This window comes from Anolis sagrei, chromosome 1, assembly GCF_037176765.1.
Source record: "Anolis sagrei isolate rAnoSag1 chromosome 1, rAnoSag1.mat, whole genome shotgun sequence".
Classification (NCBI taxonomy): Eukaryota; Metazoa; Chordata; class Lepidosauria; order Squamata; family Dactyloidae; genus Anolis; species Anolis sagrei.
In genome coordinates this window covers 48,254,567-48,276,601 of record NC_090021.1, presented here as the reverse complement: position 1 = coordinate 48,276,601, position 22,035 = coordinate 48,254,567, and the positions used below count along the sequence as shown (strand labels likewise).

General features: G+C 42.7%; 1 protein-coding gene across 1 annotated transcript; it reads left to right on the top strand.

The window, feature by feature from the left end:
• The first annotated feature begins 1,982 nt into the window (after positions 1 to 1,982).
• HSP90AB1 (heat shock protein 90 alpha family class B member 1) lies at positions 1,983 to 21,366 on the top strand. Its single transcript, XM_060754062.2, has 12 exons — positions 1,983 to 2,085; positions 6,617 to 6,769; positions 8,208 to 8,414; positions 9,805 to 9,964; positions 11,967 to 12,100; positions 12,950 to 13,258; positions 14,718 to 14,883; positions 15,961 to 16,151; positions 17,039 to 17,186; positions 18,688 to 18,956; positions 19,059 to 19,392; positions 20,777 to 21,366. The coding sequence occupies exons 2-12, from the start codon at positions 6,617 to 6,619 to the stop codon at positions 20,890 to 20,892; spliced, it is 2,187 nt and encodes a 728-aa protein (XP_060610045.2). The 5' UTR covers positions 1,983 to 2,085; the 3' UTR covers positions 20,893 to 21,366.
• Positions 21,367 to 22,035: the final 669 nt, after the last annotated feature.

Sequence of the window (22,035 nt, the reverse complement as noted above, 5' to 3'; positions counted from 1 at the left end):
TTTTCCTTCCATTTTCCCCAGCATCATTGTCTTCTCCAAGCTTTCCTGTCTTCTCATGATATGGCCAAAATACTTAATCTTTGCCTCTAATATCCTTCCCTCCAATGAGCAGTCGGGCTTTATTTCCTGGAGTATGGACTGGTTGGATCTTCTCGCAGTCCAAGACACTCTCAGAATTTTCCTCCAACACCACAGTTCAAAAGCACCTGTCTTCCTTCACTCAGCCTTCCTTATGGTCCAGCCCTCACATCTATAGGTTACTACGGGGAACAAGGGAACAATCCTTTACAGAAGCAACACTCAATATTACACGAGACTGCAACATTTCAAGTTAATTTTCTTCCTTCACTTAGCCTTCTCTATGGTCCCGCTCTCACATCCATAGGTGACTATGGGGAATACCATTGCTTTAACTATGTGGATCTTTGTTGCCAGTGTGATGTCTATACTCTTCACTATTGTATCGAGATTGGACATTGCTCTCCTCCCAAGAAGTAAGCGTCTTCTGATTTCCTGGCCGCAGTCTGCATCTGCAGTAATCTTTGCACCTAGAAATACAAAGTCTGTCACGGCCTCCACGTTTTCTCCCTCTATTTCCCAGTTGTCAATCATTCTTGTTGCCACAATCTTGGTTTTTTTGATGTTTAACTGCAACCCAGCTTTTGCGCTTTCTTCTTTCACCTTGATTAGAAGGCTCCTCTGCACCCCCTCACTTTCGGCCATCAAAGTGGTATCATCTGCATATCTAAGGATGTTAATGTTTCTTCCAGCAATTTCATCCCAGCCTTGCATTCCTCAGGCTGGTATATAGTGCAGGCCATATTATGTACCTGACTGCTACCTTCCATTTCTGCACAAAATAGTCTTCAGAATTTCTATGGACAATGCTTTATGATCTGTTTAGTATTCTTCTTAGGCGATCCCTCGTTGGACGAGTAAGATGGTCTTCCATTATGCGTTTCCTTGTGGGTTCGTAGGTGGCTGTGGAGCCCTATTCTTGATCCGCATCTTCTCCCACAGTGAGGGCATTGGTTTCCAGGTGGAAGGCGGTCCCAGTCGGGGTTGGCTTGATGCGCCTTCCTCCTGGCACGTTTCTCTCTTTCGCCCTCCACTCATGCCTCCTCGAATTCTACAGCACTGCTGGTCACAGCTGACCTCCAGCTGGAGCGCTCAAGGGCCAGGGCTTCCCAGTTCTCAGTGTCTATGCCAGAGATTTTAAGGTTGGCTTTGAGGCCATCTTTAAATCTCTTTTCCTGTCCACCAACATTCCGTTTTCCGTTCTTAAGTTCAGAGTCGAGCAACTGCTTTGGGAGAAGGTAGTCAGGCATCTGGACAACATGGCTGGCCCAGCGGAGTTGCTGTTGGAGGACCATCGCTTCAATGCTGGTGGTCTTTGCTTCTTCCAGCACGCTGGCGTTTGTCCGCTTGTCTTCCCAGGAGATTTGCAGGATTTTCCGGAGGCAGCGCTAATGGAATCGTTCCAGGAGTTGCATGTGACGTCTGTAGACAGTCCATGTTTCACAGGCATATAGCAGGGTTGGGAGGACAATAGCTTTGTAGACAAGCACCTTGGTATCCCTACGGATGTCTCGGTCCTCAAACACTCTCTGCTTCATTCGGGAAAATGCTGCACTCGCGGAGCTCAGGCGGTGTTGTATTTCGGTGTCGATGTTGACTTTGGTGGAGAGGTGGCTGCCAAGGTAGTGGAAATGGTCAACATCTGTTTAGTGGCTGAAGGGGAAAAGGAAGGGGCCTGAGGCAGTTAGGAATGGTGGGAGTTGGAGTCCAAAACACCTGGAGGGCCCAAGTTTGGCCAGGCCTGGTCGACCCCGCTTCAGCTGCCATAGTTCCGTGCTCTATAAAAGTGCTCCATTCCACAGTGTACAGAGGCACTCTTTCCCCTCCTCCAAAGGGATGCGGCCCCTTTAAGGCGGAAGGAGCCGAGGGGCGAGCGGCGCGAGGCCGGGCCGGGCGGATATAAAAGGGGGGCCCGCGCGCTCCCGCCTCCTCTCCCGGCTCTCTTGCTCCGAAGGCCGCCCCGCGCTCAAGGCTCGCCTCCCGCCCGTCTGCCCGCCCGCCATCAAGGTCGGTCCTTTTCTCCCCCTCGGAGGAAGATGGAGGAGCGGAGTGGAATCGCCCCCGGCTCTGAGAGTGGAGGGAGGGGGAAAAATGAGTCCCGCTCCCGGTCAGGAGGCGCCCTCAGAAGAAAGGAATCCGTCCCTGAGGGAGCCTTTGGAGCTAGGCCTCGGCCTCGCCGTGCCTCACCTCCTGAGCCGCCCTCAGGGAAGGAAAGCAAAGAGGGAAAGAAAGGCTTAGAGAAAGACGGAAAGCAAGCAGGTCGCCCCCAGAATACAACAAGGCAGGGAAAGGAGGCGAGGGAGGCCTTTGCGACAATGGCGGATTGGGGAGGGGGGAGCGAGGGAGCTCCCTCGCGTGGAAAGGGAGGGAGGGAAACGCGTGGGCATGGCCGCCTCCTCCCTGCTGCCAGGCCTGGATTGCGACAACGCGCCTCTTTGTGGAATAGGCAAGCAGAGATACATGGCGCACATGTGTGTACGCATCTATCTTCCATATAAATAATAATGTAATGTTCGTTTGTGGAATTAACAGAACTCGAAAACCACTGGACGAATTGACACCAAATTTGGACACAATACACGTATCAGGCCAACGAGTGACCATCACTCATAAAAACACTGAAAAACACAACGGAAGGGACTTCAAAAGCCAAAAAAAAATATTAAAAAATACATTACAGCATATGAGCAAAAACATATATATAGACGCAAACACACACACATATACACAAATATATATACACACAAAGCATATATATACAGAATGGGCCATAGCAACGTGTGGCAGGGGACGGCTAGGATCTATATAAATAAAAATGTAATGTTCGTTTGTGGGATTAACATAACTCAAAAGCCACTGGACGAATTGACACCAAATTTGGACACAATACACATATCAGGCCAACAAGTGACCGTCACTCATAAATACACTGAAAAACACAGCAGAAGAGACTTAAAAAGTAAAAATAAAAAATACATTACAATACATGTGCAAAACCATATATATACATATGCAAACACACATATATACACATACACAAAACACATATACACAGACTGGGCCACAGCAACGCATGGCAGGGGGTGGCTAATATATGTATATGTGGAGAGTGAAAGCAAAAGCACGTGCCTACCCACAGAAATAGAGCACATGTGTGTACATATATATATATGTAGAGGGAGAGAGAGTGCGTGCCTACCCACATGCATATATACAGATATAGCTCATAGGAGAGAGAGAACCTAAACGAAAGTACTGCCACAATTGTGTGCACGCACATATATGTAAGAGATGCATACGTAGCCAAAGAGAAAATATTGCTCGTCACACACATGATGAATTCCTAGCTTTGGGTTTCAAAAATAAAGTTTCTCTGTCTCTCTCTCTCTCTCTCTCTCTCACACACACACACACACACATACATACATATGCAGTTATTGATGGATAGATAGATATGCATACAAATGTATATAGTTAAAAAAGAAGAGAAAATAGTTTTACTACTAATTGTTACTAATTGTGGACATGAGGAATTCCTAGCTTGGGCAAACTGGCTGTTAAGAATTGTGGGACTTGGTAGTTCAAAACACCTGGAGGGACGAAGTTTGCTCATGCGTGCTTTAGTTTCCAGTAGAAAAGGTGTACATTCACAAACCTTTTCTATTTGAGACTACAGGGGAGGGATTCCTCGCATCTACAATGTGTATACATGCACAGGTTTTTGTAGATACACACATACATGTAAAAATTAAAGATCTTTACTAAAACTATACTTAAAAAAAGAATATGCACACACACACACACACACTTGTGCATAACATAGAAGAGAAAATAGCATTACAAATGGTAAACTTGAGAAAACCTGGAGTTTCAGACATCTATTTACACACACACACACATTTATTCAATTCTATGATGCAGTTTTCCCCTCATAAACATCTTTTAATAATGGCTTGTGCCTTAGACTCATGGGTGCTTTTTTCTGTTGGTGGTACTGAAATGTGTGGCTGAGGTAGTGACATTTCTGTTTTCTGTTGGTTCAGTGTACACAAACCTCCTTTCATGCACAAATTTATTTTTAAAATATTGTGTATGAAACTGCCTTCAGTTTATGCATATAAACTTTGTTTCATGCACAAAATTATTTTTCAAATACTGTGTAAAATTAAACTGCATATAAAGGTACATATGAAAAACAAATGAGTTTCATGTTTAGGGTTGGGTCCTATCTTTGAGATTCCTCATTATATACATGCAAATATGCAAAAAGAAATTTTTTTTAACCAATTGGAGGGCCAAAAGTTTGAAAACTAATGCCATACCTCTCCAAACTACAAACCTTAAAGAGTCTATGGGATGCAACTCAAAATAGGTTTATTCAATGGGGCGAATGCATATTTTAGAAAAAGCCATAAACCCTACATTGGAAGAAGGGAAAAGTGAAAATCTGATACTGACAGGTTGAAACAAAAAAGTTTCAATTCAGAGAAATCCCAACAATTTTCTTTACTTCATTTTAGTTTTGATCCCACCTCTTTCCAAATAAGGACTCAAGAACAAGACTGCCAAGATCTCACCACCTGAACTCGATCTACATTGTATCAGCTTAGCAATATAATCAACCCTCCATATTTTCTGGCATTATGAGCATAGGACCCCCACAAAATGAAAAAAAAAAACACTTTTTATAAAATGCCAAGAGAACAGTTCTAGGCATCTGTCTTTTAGTTCTATATAGTCAACATCCACTGGAAACTGGTAATAGAGTTGTGTGGGAGGACAGAGATCTCTCTAGAGACATGTTCTGTTTAGAAATCTCTAGTTCCTCCAGAACAACAACTGGTCGGTCCACAGTTGCACTGGAGGACCTTGTGTTTCCTACAGAAGCCATATTAATTAAGCCCTCAAATGTGGAGGGCTGATGTACCAAGTTTGTCTATGTAGCATAGCAACAGGATAGCAGTTCACACAGAGCTTATTTAGTGATCTTTCTAGATCAGCTTTGTAAATAATCCTTCACTGTCACGGTGCTGGCTAAAGGAGGACAAATTTCAAGCCCACTTGCTTTCTATGCTATGGGTAGTGGAGGAAAAGGATTTTGTTGCCTGTCCTCATGCATGATGGCATGTAGGTCCCACTCAACAGGGCCACAGGTGGTGTCCAAATGCAGGATGTTGCTAGGTGACATCTAGCAGCCTGCTCTTTCACAGCATCAAGGCATTATTATGATACATAGTCATGTTGTATAGTACAGCGGACCAGAATTCTGTTGATACTTTGTACAGGTATAAATTCCACTCACATTGCAGAGACAGTAGCATGATCTTTCAGGGTATTGTGAGATGGGCAATCACAATTTCCAATAAATTATGCTGTGATTGTATTGAGTGTAAAAACTGTAATATTATCCTAGAATCACTACGTCCAAATCCATCTGAATACATTTTACAGGAATCGAAAAAGAAATGAATGAGTTGTACATACCTTCCAGTATAAACATTAATACGTATTCTATAAGCTAGCTCTTTCAAATTAAAAAGCATTCTGAAGATGTGTATTCTTTTGCTATAAAATGCAGTTTTTCAAATCCTGTACTGATGTGATTTGGTACGTTGTAATAGTTTTGATCTGTGCATAATACTTTTCTAGCCAAGGGTATAACCCATTTTTCAATTTTTGGGGAATTTCTTACCTTTTGGAAACACTTCGCTTTTATGTTTCACTGAAATGATATTGGATCTTGGCTAATATTCACTAAGCGGTTATTGGGTTCATCTACAGCAGGCATAGGCAAACTTTTTTGTCTTGGGGTTGCATTACGAGCCCAGCCAGAAGGGGGGGGGGGGCAGGCACACGCTGGTTGTGGAGGGCCTGGGGTGTGGAGGTCTGGGAGAGGGCAGGGCGGGGCCTGGGTCATCCTCAGGTCCTTTTCCCCATCCTCCGATCCTTGGGCTGTCCTCTTGGCCTTATTCCAGAAGGAGGTCAAGACAGGCAACGGTTGAGGATGCTCTGGAGGGTTCTCAGCCACCGCATGCCTTTTTCAAGCCGTCCTCCTGGCATAAGGATGGGGCCGCTCGCACCGTCATTATTCCAGGAGGAGAGCGAGACACGGTGGCTGAGAGTGCTCCAGAGGGTGCTCAACTGCTATGTGCCTTCCTCCTCCATCTTTTTGGCATAAGGATACAGCAGGCCGCCATGTCCTTCTGCCTAGAGAAAAGGGAAAATGAGGAGAGCCTGAGGTAAGTACCCACAGGGCCACATGCCACCCCCCCCCCCCCCACCACCACCTTAGTTTGCCCAGGCCTGATCTACTGAATTATTGCATTTTGACACCACTGTTCAATGCTATGGAATCATGGTGTTGGAGTTTTACAGGGTCTTTAGCCTTTTCTACCGAAGATTGCTGGGGCCTCACCAAACTACAAATTCCATGATTCCACAGCATTGAGCAATTAAAGTGGTGTCAAACTGCATGAATTCTACATTGTGCTGATCCTATACAGTTAGGAGTGTGTTAATATATTGTGTTGCTTTCCAGATGCCTGAAGAAATCCACCATGGGGAAGAGGAGGCAGAGGTGGAAACCTTTGCCTTCCAGGCAGAAATTGCTCAGCTTATGTCATTGATTATCAATACCTTCTACTCCAACAAAGAAATATTTATGCGGGAGATAATTTCCAATGCCTCTGATGTGAGTATAGTGACCCACAGGGCTGGAAGCAGGGAGGACAAGTGGGACAAATAACACTTCGGGTGGATTGACTTTAACGCACAATATACGTTACTGATATAACTCAGGTTTCTTTATAGTATGTAATGTACATAGCAGTTGATTCAGCTGTCCACAAAAACTTAACCTACAGTTTAAGCCTTTATCATATTACAAGCATACTTGGAAGCAGCTGCCCATTGTGCTCCTTAAACTCTAGGTCCCGACCATAGATGGGGTCACCTGAGCTCAGCGTTGGCAGAATTTGAAGGTTTCTGAATGTTATAAATTAACACAATTAGGAAAATCCACCTTTTCAGCTAGCTTTGCAGATGCTGATTTATAAATGTTTAATTTTAAGGCAATTTTGCATATCTGGGGTCACATAAAACTTTTAAGAGGCCCTGATCTATGGTACTAGTAATGGATAATTAAAATGGAGGTGGGAACCATTCCATTAGACTGCAGATGTTGATGGACCACAGTACCCAGCAGTCCAAGCCAGTGTAACCAGTGGTGAATTAATGTTGGATGTTGTGGTCAGACAGCATTCAGAAGGCTGCGTAATTTACATCATGTTGGAGCCTGTACTAGGTGCAGTTTGTCTCACTTCTCTAACTTTTAAACCTTTTTTTTTTTTTTGCTTTGTTCTGGTCTATCCTTACCCCAAAAAACACAAAGTAGCCAGCAATCCAAACCCTGTATTTGTGTAGTTTTTGTCTACTTAGAGCCAACTAAATACCCAGAACTTTGCATGAGCATACTCTGATATCAAAGTTATGGGGCAGCATGGCATATTATCAGAAGAAGAAAGTAATGTACCATATTCTTTTTTTTTCATACCAAGTAAAATACGTGTAATTTTTGAAGACTGAATAGATAGTGTTTTCATGATTTTAAAGTATAGCAGTACTACACCTTTTGCAATTTGGTGTCCACTCAGTTATTTGCTGCAGATTATGATCCTGGAGCTGGGAAATAATGACCTTGCTGGCAATGGATTTTGGGAATTATAGTCCAGCTTGTCTGGGGAGGGTTGGGAAAGGAAGTTTTGGAAGGAAGGGTTGGGGAAGGAAGCATAGGTGGCTGGTGTGGGATGCTCTTAGTTGTACATAAAGAATAATGTTTCCTGTAGCTGGGAGCTAGTTCTTTGTTTATGTCATTCATTTCCTGGCCCGTAGACCTCAGTATCTGATTTCTCATTGCAGTGTGAAATAGTTAAATGCTCCATGTGATTTAAAAACACAATGTTAATTGTAGCTGCCATTACAGGTTAATATCATTTACTATGGCAATTATTTAAAATAAGAATGTGGTATGTGCCATTCAGGTAACCAGTTCATAATATGGGTTCAGAATCCTGACGAGGGAAGTTTGGCTGGAAAAGCTCCATACTTACCTGTCTTTTGTGCTCTTTTAGGCTCTGGACAAGATCCGCTATGAGAGTTTGACTGATCCATCTAAGCTGGAAAGTGGCAAGGAACTGAAGATAGACATAATTCCCAATTCACATGACCGTACCCTCACATTGCTGGACACTGGCATTGGGATGACTAAGGCAGACCTTATCAACAACTTGGGCACCATTGCTAAGTCTGGCACCAAGGCATTCATGGAAGCTTTGCAGGTGGGTATATGGCTGTCTAACAGCATTTGGATTTCATTAAAATGCAGAAGTCTAACGAGAATGGGCGTTATCTGACTTTACGATATTAGAGAGTATAGGCCACTACTAGTACTAAATATGTAATTACTGGGGGCATCTAAAAATAAATCTCCCTCTAGCATTTTCAAGCAAAGGTGGATTGATGTTTCAGTGTTAAAGTAAATAACGATGGCCAGGGGCATGGCTTAGTACTAAAGTTAAAAAGAGGGATAATAAGCAGCATGAAAGTGGAGGCTTAAGTGGTGGAAAAGAGGCAGGGAATGGAAGGAGAAATGGGATCTAATATTTCACCTTTAACCTGGTGACTTGAGCGTCACATTTCTTTCATAAAAGTAGTGCTGTTGGAATGGCTTGCAGAAATCTCATGATTAAGTTCAGCTTCTTTGGCAGGGAAATCTGATTGGTAAAGTTTGTTTATACCAGAGGTTGGCAACTGCCGGGGTCATACTGGTCCCTGTGGGAACTTGATGAATTTTACCCTGGTGGTTACGTCCCTTAAGGGGCACGGGAAGCAATTTTGCCACATTTCTGGCACTGAACCACTTCTGAATCACTGTCTTGAGAAAAATTGTCTCCAATTTCTTGGAGTCATCTGGGAACAGAAAAAATTGAGGAGGATTAAATGAAGTATTCTGGGGGTTTCATGCAGCCTGTGCTTTTCCCACCTCCTAATGTACACAAATAAACACATGCCCATGCCAAAGGCATGAGGGAGCAGAAAGCTATCCAGCCTGTCATGTAACTTTAACTTTGGAGTCACTGCGCTTAGCTCTCATTCCCTTTTGAAATTCTATCAGGAATTGTCTCAGGACATGTGGACAATGTGTGTGGGCTTTGTGCAGCCTTCAAAGCTATTGTGGACACTTCCCCTACATATCTTTCCTTCTTGAACACCCTCCTCCTCCTGTGGATGTTGCATATTACAGACTGCAATCCTGCTAATATTAAACCAGGAAGTGGACTTCAGATTTTATGCTTTGCTTTTTTAAAATCCTCAGCCCCAGAAAGCTGGGGGCTTCCCATGAGTTACCACCCATTTTATGGGCTGGAAACTTACTTTAAAAATAATCAGAATGGAGTCTCTGAATCATTAGTTCAATGTGAATGTGATTTACAGATCGTAGGACCTTGGCTGCAAAACCTGCATGTCAGTATCTTGTCCTAGTCTTGCTTATTTAGTAACTTAATTATAAAGCTACATTCAAATTGAGTCTGATTTATTCCATGACTGCTGCTTTTCGCTGCAGCATGCTTTTCTGAGTATTTGAAACAGGCTTGTACTCTGTGCATGTGTGAGTATATTCAGGCTCTTCTCTTTTTGACATACTTCCACCTTTCATTACTTCTTCAGGCTGGTGCAGATATCTCCATGATTGGGCAGTTCGGTGTGGGCTTTTACTCTGCATACCTTGTGGCTGAGAAGGTTGTGGTCATCACCAAGCACAATGACGACGAACAGTATGCCTGGGAATCATCAGCGGGGGGCTCCTTCACTGTTCGAACTGATCATGGTAGGCGATCATTCATAGTTCCAGCTCTGTTTATCATGCTTCACAGTCCCTGGGATTGTTATTATCAAAGGTTGTGGTCAAAAGTGTACAGTTACAGTCCCTGGGATTGTTATTATCAAAGGTTGTGGTCAAAAGTGTACAGTTACTTTCTCAAGGCAGAAATGGTGGAGGAACAGGGCAGTTTCATGCAGAATCAGTCTCTCTTCTAGATATCTTTCAAATTGTACCAATGTCTGTTGAATAGGTTGATGTAACATTACTGATTGCAGCACATGCAGGTTCTTCACGTTGGAATTTGTCTGTGAGGCATATTGAAGTGCAAAATGATGTTATTGATTCCAAACAAAAACAAAATCTGAATTCAGATTAAAGGTTACTTTCTTGTTTGTGTGAACATTGAAGGCTCTTCCAAAACAAAATATGTCTTTATTTCAAGTATTTTGCATTGGGGCCTAAATACCTTAAAAGCGCCAGATTCTGTCTGAATTTTGAAGCCAGGCAGGGTCAGCACTGGTTAATATTGGATGGGAAACCAAGACAAATACCAGGTGATGTAAGCTATATTTCAAAGGAAAGAACTGGCAGAGGCATCTTTGAATATTCCTTGCCTAAGAGAATATTGTGGAATTAATGTGGTTGCTGTAAATCGCGAGGTAAGATGAAGGCACACAAATTTTAACCCTCTTCTTCATCCAGAAACCTTCTGAGAGCCTCGTACATTCAGTGGATAGAAAGGGTTTAACCTTGCAGGTTTGCAATCTTAAGTCATAACACAAAAAAGAATGGGGATAGAAGAATACAGAAAGCACAGTCATATACCAATTTCTAATTCTAGGAATGAATAAATAATGAGCAGCCGGAAAGTTCAAAGAGAAGGGGAGAGCAACTGGGCTAATCTCTCTGCAGAGCAGACAAAATGGCTCCACTTGCTGAAATGGCTGATTTTTTGATGACAGTTGGGAGGGAAGACTATCACAACTAGTATTTCCCAATTTTTGATTGGGAAAGAATATCTGTCTTTCCCAATCTAATGACTTAAATATGCTTCCATGAACAATTAATTATTTGAATCTTGTCTCCTTCTCCCACTACCCCATTTTGTCCCCCTTTTCTCCATTTTCTTGGTGGCTGTTTTCATCTCCCACCAACAATAGCTATTGGCTCATATCTTTCCATCATTTCTATTATTACGTACTTGGGAATGCAATGGGATGCAAGTAACTTGCCATTACCTGATTCCATTAGATGCAGCAGGATTTAGTCATTTTAGCTAGAATATTGGGCAGAAAAGGAAGCGTCTCCTTTATAAAACAAAAGCTGGGTGATCAAGATTTCACACTACTTTGTCCAATCTTGATAGTGACCTGATGTTCTCTGGTATATCTTTTGGAAATTCTGATTTGAGGAACACTCTCTCTGTCATTTTTAATATTGCTCCATTTAATTGTTTTGAAATTATTCTACACTAAATTTCTTTTTGAAGCAGCAAGCAGTTCTCACTTTGTGAAAGTCTTTGAAAACCATGCAGATTTAGAGAACTATTCACAATTCAGTTTTTATCCTGCACAAAATCTAGATTGTTTTGCACTGAAAATTACATTCCTACATGGAAAATAAATATTTCCGTGTATAAATATTACATTTTGAACAGAAAATTATGTTTTGTTTTGTTTGGGTTTTTTTGCTGGAAAAAATGTTCTCTATGTAAATCAACCATGTGCGACTGTTCTGCAGAATACATCCCCATTACAGTATTAACTGCTGTGTTGAAATATTTTCCACAGAGAAAATGCCATAGGAATTTTCTGGGGGTTAGATTGGATGACCTTGTGCAGAAAATGCCAGAAATTTTGAGCATGATAAATCTAAAGCTGCAAAGATCTTCATCACTCCAGGATTTTTCTAGTCAGGAATTTTCACCGTGCTTTTCTGTCTCTTCATTTTTTTTAGCAGGCTCTAATTTTCAGTCCGTGGTTACACTGTTTCTTGTTCTGGGTTTTAGGCGAGCCCATTGGCCGTGGCACCAAAGTAATCTTGTATCTGAAGGAGGACCAGACGGAGTATCTAGAGGAACGCCGGATTAAAGAAGTGGTGAAGAAGCACTCTCAGTTCATCGGCTACCCCATCACTCTCTATGTAAGTAGATGGAAGTAATCTCAACAGCTACCTTGCCTAAATCCCAAATCTCAATATTGCATAGGATGGAACCATGGCAGTTAAAACGATCATTGTGCTATCTTTGTGCAGAAAAGACCCTAGCTCTTAGATTTATGACCACTGTAACAATTTCAGTGTTTGTATTCATTTCATTTTGATCTCACCTTCTTAGTAATGTAACTACATGTAAATACTGTATTTCATCGCATAATAGTTCATTTTTTCCCTTTTTGGTCAGAAAAAGGGGATGCGACTATTATTCGATTCTCTAGTTCCTCTGTTTTTCCTTAAAATTCTGCCTTACCTCTGAGATAGGAGGGCAAGGGATGCTCCAAGCCTCAAACAAAAAGCTCACTTTTTGCTTGTTTTTTTTTTTTAAATAACAGCCTTGCTTTTCGAGAAAAAAGATCTGAGCTCCAAAGAACTCCATTTCTGATTTTTAAAACTTTTTTGCTTTTGGGGAAAGAAGAGGGGCAATCTGAGCCCCAAATGGCTGTGTATGGCGCCCCTGGTGGTGCAGCAGATTAAAGCGCTGAGCTGCTGAATTTGCTGACCAAAAGTTCTCTCTCTGCTGTTATTTTTAAATTTAGCTTTTCTTTTTAGAAAAGAGCTTTGAAAAGCTTTTAGAAACTATAGTTCACAGAATTGGCTACCCAGTGTAGTCAAGGATTGTGCTAGATGGTCACCTCTGGGTATTGTCCAAAAAAACTATTTTTCAAGCTCTATATCATGGTTATAGTTGCCGTAGGCTCCTTACTGCAGCTTATCCTGGGATTTTCTGATTCACAAGCACTGAATAATGTTAGTAAACTTTTTTAACCCCTGCAGGTGGAGAAGGAGCGTGAGAAAGAAATCAGTGATGACGAGGCAGAGGAGGAAAAGACAGAAAAGGAAGAAGAAGAGACAGCCAAGGAAGAAGAGAAACCCAAGATTGAAGATGTAGGCTCAGATGAGGAGGAGGAAGGGGGCAAAGCCAAGAAGAAGACCAAGAAGATCAAGGAGAAGTACATTGACCAGGAGGAGCTCAACAAGACCAAGCCCATCTGGACCCGCAACCCAGATGATATCACTCAAGAAGAATATGGTGAATTTTACAAGAGCCTCACAAATGACTGGGAAGACCATCTGGCTGTCAAGGTGAGAGCTCAGAGCAGGCTGGGAAGAAAGACGTTGCACCTCTCAGGTCTGTCTAGGCCTCAATATTAGGGAAAGACCCACCAAATTTGCATAGTTGTTCATGAAAGAACCAACTGCCAACTTTCTAATGTGATGTGTTTTGCACTGCTCTTGCTAGGCTTCTTTAGGGTTGTTCCACCTGGTCCAGTTAGTTATCTGATGGATAGGAGTAAAGTAGTGTGCACTGGCCTCTGGTTTCTCCTGTCATGCACTGACTACTCAATTTCTTCTGTTGTACAGACGTCAAAGACCCAAAATGGGGAGGGGTTCATAATTTTTATTTTAAGTTACTCTGCAAAGTATTGTTTGTTTCTGCTAATTTCTGGTTATACGGATTAAAAGCAACCATCTGGGTTTGTGCTTGAACAATTCCATGCGGGTGAAAGTTTTTCTTAATTCCCTGATTTATGATGGGTTGAAACTGGGCAGATGCAACTTTTCTGGTCCCTCTGAGGCTGTCTGCTGCTCCAAAGAACTAAAGGGAGTGAACTGCAGATACTGGAACTCAAATCAAGCCCTCCTAGTTCTGCAAAGTCTTTACTCTTCTCTGCCAAAGTGTTGTGGTATCTCATCAAACTCTAACTCACGGGATTCCGTAGCATTGACCCCTTGCAGTTAAAATGGCATCAACAGTGTAGATGCACTCCCTAGTGACTGAAATTAAAAGCCATAAGCTAAAATACACACTGCCCTGAGAATCCATGGATTTAGTCATGTACAACTTGGAAATAACTCACTTCTCAAAATCCCCCAAGCCATGATTTTGCCAGTTAATAAAAGGGGATACCAATGTACTTCATCAATGAGGCTTGAGCATCTGTGGATTTTGGTATCCATGGGGAGTCCTGGAATCAAACTCCAGTGTATACCAGTGGCCTGTTTTATGCTGGTCTTGTCCTTCAGCCCCAACCACTATTACGTTATAGCCCCAAGGTGGTCTCTGAAATGGAATTCATCCCTTGGGATGAAAGAGCTTTCCCACTCTGGGGCCTTTTCACACTACAGTTATAGCACATCAATTCTTTAATTGCTATGCTTTCATCCTGTGGAGTCCTGGGATTTGCAGTTTAGGATGGAATATTTAGAATGCTCAGCCAGAGAACTCTCACCAAACTACAAAGCCCGGGATTCCATAGGAGGGAACCATGTCAGTTAAAGGGCAATCATAGTGCTGTAATGTAGTGTGAGAGAGCCCCTAATCTTAATAGAACAAGGGAAGCTCTGATGTCTCTACTATACTGCAGGGTATACTAGCATGCAGTCCATGAAGATACTGAGTAACATATTGGTTTCCAGTATAAATAACTTTTCCAGCCCAGCTGAAAAGTTCCTTGTGGTAAGGTCTCGGGAGGGACAGGCCTGTTTTCACCAAATGGTGCTCACCCAGATACTGACTTGTGCATCCATTACTCCCAAACAGCATTTTTCTGTGGAGGGGCAGCTGGAATTCCGCGCTCTACTCTTCATCCCGCGCCGGGCCCCATTTGACCTCTTCGAGAACAAGAAGAAGAAGAACAACATCAAGCTCTATGTCAGGCGTGTCTTCATTATGGACAGCTGCGACGAACTCATCCCAGAATACTTGAGTAAGTTCCCCTTCTTCTCCTGCCCTACCAAACTGAAAATACAAAATAATAGCTTCCTTTTCCCCAGTCTTTGGCCCAATCTTTCTGTGATAGGATCAAAGTAATTTAAGAGTTGGGATTCCAGCCAAGAAAATAAATAAGATTGCCACAGGTAATGTGGAAACCACCGGTAACATGGTGCTATCTGATTTGACTTGTGCATCCATTGTTTGTACCCACTTCTGTATGAAAGCATCTTCCCATCACCTTTTGCTTGTTGGAATTGAGCCACATCCTTAACAAGCTTATAGCCCTCTGCAAGGACTTAAATGGGCAAATAAATTAGTTGGCAGAGAAAAGCCCTTCCTCCATTGGCCTCTCTGTCTGCTTGTCTCTGTTCTCTCCTCTCACCTTTCTTGTTTGGCTGATACTCCTCAGGGACACACCTCTTTTTCTGAGCACATGGCAAGCCCCTGAGTCCTCCATTTTTGTTCTCCTGTAAGCATGGAGCGACAAGATGTCTGCTGTGAGTTAGATAGCTAGGCCCTGCTAACTTTCTTATGTAGTAATGTTATTATTTTACTTAAGTTTTTTAAAGCTTGACTCTGCTCCTGTATTGCTGAAGCTCAATTGCTCTACTCCTAGCACTAGAAGTTTCTAATCTGCTGCTAATGTTGTTGCTGCTGCTTTACATATTTTTGAATGCTTTTTCCTTTTGGGGGGGGGGGGGTAACCCCCAGCACTCCTGACCATGGACCTGACTTTTGTTTCCGTAGTTCAAATCAGTGGTGCACTGTTATTGAAAATGCCTGCAAAATAAATTGCTCCAGGTGAACCAAACTTCCCTGTTATTCCAGGGGGAAACCAAGTCTCTTCCTCAAGCTCTTAGCCAATGTGATTTTTTTGAGGAGGCAGGCTGCTTTCTGGTCAAGCACTGTGTCTGAGCAAAGCCGAGTTATGTGAAAGACCTTTTAAGAGGAGAGAGTACCTCCTTAAATGATCTGCCTATGCAATGGCCAGGCTGTCATCCTCATATCATTAGCCAAGAATAAGCAATATGATGGCTCACTATTTCATGCCTTTGACTTTTGTTTTCAGATTTCATCCGGGGCGTGGTGGACTCAGAGGACCTGCCTCTGAACATCTCCCGTGAGATGCTGCAGCAGAGCAAAATCCTCAAGGTGATCCGTAAGAACATTGTCAAGAAATGCCTGGAACTCTTTGCTGAGTTGGCAGAAGACAAAGAGAACTACAAGAAGTTCTATGAAGCCTTCTCCAAAAACCTTAAGGTTGGTCTACCCCACCACCTGGTCCTGGGGTACAAGTTGGACACTGATGCAGCACAATTTTTGTTCCTAGCCTCAAAAGGGTTGAAAACCTATAGACTGTTAGCATCTGCTCACAAGGCAGAAAGTAGGAATTAACAGGTAGTGTTTGGTTAAACAATGAGGGCCCATTTTTATTTAATACAAAAACAAAGGTATTTGTGGAAAAAAGTAGTGTAAAAGTAAGCAATAATTTCAGGTTATCAGAAATGTTCTTCAGCAGCCTCAACCCCTCTTGGCTTCCAAGCTAATAAAACCTGTATCTGACCAGTTATGAACTCATTTATGGTTTCATGTCAACTTGAGAAGATTTCACAACTTAGACAACCCCTCCTAGTATGCCCTTCCCAGTACAACCAGCCACCATACTGGCTGAAGCACTCTGGTGATTCTCATCCACAAAAGTAACTTCCAAACTTGATATTGAAATGAGCATGATCACTATGTGAGTTATACCCCATTCTCTTATGCATAGTTTTAGAACGATTTTAATCATTCTAAACCAGGCATGGGCAAACTTGGACCCTCCAGGTATTTTGGATTTCAACTCCCACAATTCCTGGCCTCAGGTCCTTTCCCCCTCAGCCGCTTAAGTGTGTTCTAAACTCTGTAAAAATAATTCCATTTGGAGGGAATGAAGTTTTAAAAAGATTTTTGGTACAATTGAAGTTTTCACATGAAGACTTTTCTCTTTCATATTTTAATTAAAATTATACCCAGAGATCATGATTTGTTATTTTATTTCAGAGAGGCTGAAACCACCTAAGGTAGACCCCCCCCCCCCCCAATGTGACTACAACTGTACAATTTCAGATAGATTCATATAAAATAAATGCATGTCTTGCCTTCAGCTGGGGATCCATGAGGACTCTACAAACCGGAAACGCCTCTCAGAGCTGTTGCGCTACCACACTTCTCACTCAGGAGATGAGATGAACTCCCTCTCAGAGTACGTGTCCCGCATGAAGGACAACCAAAAAAGCATCTATTACATCACAGGTGAGTGACAGTTCATTAGCCAGGCAAGGCTGGAATGCTGTTAGGGACTTGTGTGTGTGTCACACTCTGCATGTGGGACCAAAAAGGCTTCCACTTTATAGAGAAATGGTGATTGCTTAGGAGGTGGGATGTTGTTGCAGCTCCAACACTAGGCTCCCTGGTTTTTCAGGGAGATACTGGTACCACCCTGTGGCTGGAATGTTGGTCACTGATGCTGGTGAAATCTCCACGTCTGCCAGTGTATGTACTTTGGGAGAAGTTGCAGAAGGAGTTAATCAGTACCTCCTTGTGTAGAGCAATTGCTGGGGGAATGGATTTGCCTCTGGGATGCCCCCATATGGCTGTTTGGCATGCCCAAGAGGAGTGTGGGAGACCATAGTGGCAATTCCTTTCACCACATATTTGTACTTGGGCACATTGCATCCCTGAAAAGGAGGAAGCAGCAGCCTTTCAGTGAAGGGTTGCTCAGTCTTTCTAAAGGAGTCTGGAACATGGCTGGCTCCACCCCGGGGTCGGAACTGCAGCCACGTGCCTTAATTTTTGTTCGACATCTAGAGAGGAAGTGGCACAGCCTCCAGCCTCAAAAGGCAGCATAAATCTTACACTCTGTGTAGTGTTGTGTGGTTTCTGGGTCTACACTCTGCCCACAGATCCTATACACTTAAATCATTTCCCCCCTAAGCACCCTGGATCTTTTAAATAAAAGTGTGAGCTTTTATTTAGAGATACACCGTAAAAAAAATATTTTTTTTCCAAAAGACTTATAATAATTTTCTTCTTCCAAAGCAGTAACAGCTCGTTCAGTGGGCCTTATTCTCCAGTAAGCAGGTGCAGGGTTATACCATAATAGGCAATGGAAATTGTTTTTTGAATTGTTCTGTTCTGGACTACTAGACTGCATTATAACTCAGTGGTCTGTGTTTTGATTCTTGGGTGCAAGAGACTTTTTGAGTAGTCACTATTGTGAGTCTACATATATGTCACATCAAAATCTTGGGTAGGATGGGGCATACATGAACTATTGGAGGATTTGTGTCATTTATTTGAAGATTTGTGTCATGTACAAAATTGGATATCTTCCTGTTTATGGTAATTAACACGCCTTGTCCTAAATGTGGGGCAATTCTGAACATTGGGTGTGATCTGGAGATTCATGAATACATTAAGAATTCTTTTTGAAGAGAGAAGTGTCCCATTCTCACACCTTTCTGTCCCATCCTCACACCTTTCTGGTAATCTTGTTTTGGGCAGCTGCATTCTTTAACAGCTTTAACTTCTTGGAAGAAGTGTACCAGTTTGATTACCCTTGATGTCCATGATTCATTGTACAGATCATTGAATCCCACAGTTTTAATTGCACAACTACAGAATTCAAATTTTGGAGTAGCAGATTTTGGGGGATTTTTTCAAGAGGTTTTTAATCAGACTTGTAAGAGCTGTGTTAATCCCTCATGTGATGTGTAGCTAGCGATTACCCATTCCCCAATTTTTTCTGTTGCAGGTGAGAGCAAGGAGCAGGTAGCCAACTCTGCTTTTGTGGAGCGCGTGAGGAAGCGTGGTTTCGAGGTGGTGTACATGACAGAGCCCATTGATGAGTACAGTGTTCAACAACTGAAGGAATTTGATGGAAAGAGCTTGGTGTCTGTCACCAAGGAAGGCCTGGAGCTGCCTGAAGATGAGGACGAGAAGAAGAAAATGGAGGAGAGCAAAGCCAAATTTGAAAATCTTTGCAAACTCATGAAGGAAATCCTGGAGAAAAAGGTTGAGAAGGTAAGCTTGTGATGTTGTGGTCTTCTGTTTGTCCATTTAGTGGCTGACAGCATGCCCTGTGGCCAGACACACACAAACTCCTTTTTTCTAATGTTTTCCTAGGTCACAGTCTCAAATCGGCTGGTCTCTTCCCCCTGCTGCATTGTTACCAGCACCTATGGCTGGACAGCCAACATGGAACGCATCATGAAGGCCCAGGCCTTGCGTGACAACTCCACCATGGGTTACATGATGGCAAAGAAGCACCTGGAGATCAATCCTGACCATCCCATTGTAGAAACACTGCGGCAGAAGGCTGAAGTGGACAAGAACGACAAGGCCGTCAAGGACCTGGTAGTACTACTCTTTGAGACAGCGCTGCTTTCTTCTGGCTTCTCCCTAGAGGATCCACAGACTCACTCCAACCGCATCTACAGGATGATCAAACTGGGGCTAGGTGAGTTATGGGGAGATGAGGAGGAACCGCATCTTCTCATTTTCAAGGCTCTTGTGTTTGTCTTTTTGTTAAACAGTGTATTTGGCTTGAATGAGATCAGAATGACTTATGGTAGGAAATGTTACATCCCCAAAAGCCCACTGTCCCTCATAACATAAAGATGGAGCCTGTGCTGGCGAATACAGAGAGAATAGCATGGGCTGTTTCACTGATTATTGAATCATGTGATGCTTCAAACGTGGTTGGACTACAAATTCCAGCAGCTCTAGCTAGCATAGGAATGCTGGGAGTTAACAGTTTTCCTGAAGCTGTAAGGCTACATTAGTCCCATCTTTGGTCTTTAACCATACTGCATGTATAAAGAGTTGAAGTTTCTCCATCTGGCCCAAAATACTGAGTTGTAGCCTCTGGCCAGAATGAACTATGCCCCATATGCAAAATACCTCACTGAATGGCCAAAGAAGGGAGAACACTCTCTTGTGTCTCCACCTGACCAGCTATGTTCACTCTCCTAGATCTTACCCTCTTTTGTACATAAGTCCATTAGTAGAAAGTTACTTTTGGTAGATGCAAACAGCATCTCAGCCAAAACACCCAAAAGTAGAATACCAAGAGAGAATTTCAGTCTTCAATGCAAGTACACAAATTTCTAGGAAGCCAATGCAGGCCCAAATCCTTCCACCACCTTATAAAAAGTGCCACTGATGTCATGCACCATCAGGATTCCAGCTGTAGTGCATTTAGTAAGAGGATTCAGATCACAAATTTGTCATACAGTAGAGTCTCACTTATCCAACATAAATGGGCTGGAAAAACATTGGATAAGCGAAAATGTTGGATAATGAGGGATTAAGGAAAAGCCTATTAAACTTCAAATTATGTTATAATTTTACAAATTAAGTACCGAAACATCATGTTTTACAACAAATCAACAGAAAAAGCAGTTCAATACACTGTAATATTATGTAGTAATTACTGTATTTACAAATTTATCACCAAAACATTGCAATGTATTGAAACAGCTGTGGATCCGGGCGGGAAACAGACTTTGTTGAATAGTACAGAACGTTGAATGAGCGAAGGTTGGATAAGCAAGACTTTACTGTAGTTTCCTCACCTCTAGCCCACCCCTTCTAAGACCAATCTAGCTTTACAAGGTTTTTCCTTATTGCTGGGTGTCCTTCCAGATTCAACACATGTGTTTGAAGAGCTTCAAACTATCTAAAGGCATATGAAATCTTACTTGGAAAGCAGAGGTTTGCAAGTGTCTACCAGCGATGCCTCCATTAAAGTCATACAGTTTCAGCTGTAATTGCCATCAGACTGTTTTTTAATTATGGCTTGCCTAGAACTGACCTTCCATTCTGCAATTCTTTCCCCCAAGGGATTGATGAAGATGAAGTTGCTGCTGAAGAGCCCACTGCTGCTGCTGCTGCCTCTGAAGAGATCCCTCCGCTGGAGGGTGACGAGGACGCTTCACGCATGGAGGAGGTGGATTAAAGAGGGTGGTGGTTTTCCTCTGGCCTGCTGCCCCCTCCTTCCCCTTCATTCTTGCCTTGCTCAGGAAGCCTGGCTCCAGCAGTGCCTGCCCATGGCACTCTTCAGTACAGTTTCCCACTGCTCTCTGTGTAGGTGGTAGCCAGTGTTGCAAGGGGCCCCACACCTCTCCAGTCTGTCTTTCTGCTTGTTTAGGAAATGCTGCTTTTGGGGAAAGGGACCAGTCCGCTGGTTTTAGATTTCTCCCTCATTACCCACTGGGAGGGTTTTCGAATCCTACATCTGCTAGACCACCAAGCATACTTCCCATGATAGCTGGGAAATATCAGCAAATAATCTTCCCAGCAATAGAGCAGTGACTTGTCTCCATCCCTCACTGCTGCCCCTTTGTCTTCAGAACAGGGACATGTACTTCTGGCTGTTTGTATTTGGTTTTGTTTTACTGGAATTAAAACAAAGAATGTGGTTTACAATGAAGTCAAGAGTGGTGGATTTTCTTTTAGATAGATATATGCCACAGAGACCCAGTTGACTGGCATTGTGCTAGTGACATAGGTGGACACAACAATTTATTATTATGCCTGTATGTCTTTTTATAATTGCAAGAATCAGAATTATCTTCCCTCAGGTTAAGGCCCCCCATCCACACACACTACCCACTTTCCTGGAGGCATTCTGGAAGACGGATGATGATGTCTGTCTGTAGTTGCATAGCCACCAACCTCTCAACTGCTCTTCACTGTTTGCTGTCCATGGAACAAGGGATCCACAGGAGAAAGAGGCCGCCTCTGGGATAGGCACATGGAGACATTTGGTACTTGTATCATGGTGGATTTTGCTAAACCTTCCCAAAGCAGCATCTTGGTTAGTTATCAAAATTTATAGCACAGTGTTCATAAGAATGCAAGAGCCTTGGGAGAACAGACTAAACCCCTCTTTTGAGATCCGTGAGGCAGCATATACCCCCCCCCTTTTTTTTTTTTTTGCTTCAAAGGCATTATATTCTAGTAACTATCCCTGAAGGTGGCAGCTCTGTGAAGATTGCATGCATTATTATTACTATTTAGCACAAGGAAAATATTTAATCCTGATTGTGGTAGGGCATGCCATACAAAGCATAATTGAGGTGCCAGATGTTCTACCTGT

Excerpts from the sequence above, each read along its gene's own strand:
- HSP90AB1 (XM_060754062.2), top strand. The coding sequence starts at position 6,617 with ATGCCTGAAGAAATCCACCATGGGGAAGAGGAGGCAGAGGTGGAAACC. Across the intron at positions 12,101-12,949 it reads GCTACCCCATCACTCTCTAT|GTGGAGAAGGAGCGTGAGAA; the intron begins GTAAGTAGATGG and ends TAACCCCTGCAG. Across the intron at positions 18,957-19,058 it reads TGGAGAAAAAGGTTGAGAAG|GTCACAGTCTCAAATCGGCT; the intron begins GTAAGCTTGTGA and ends ATGTTTTCCTAG.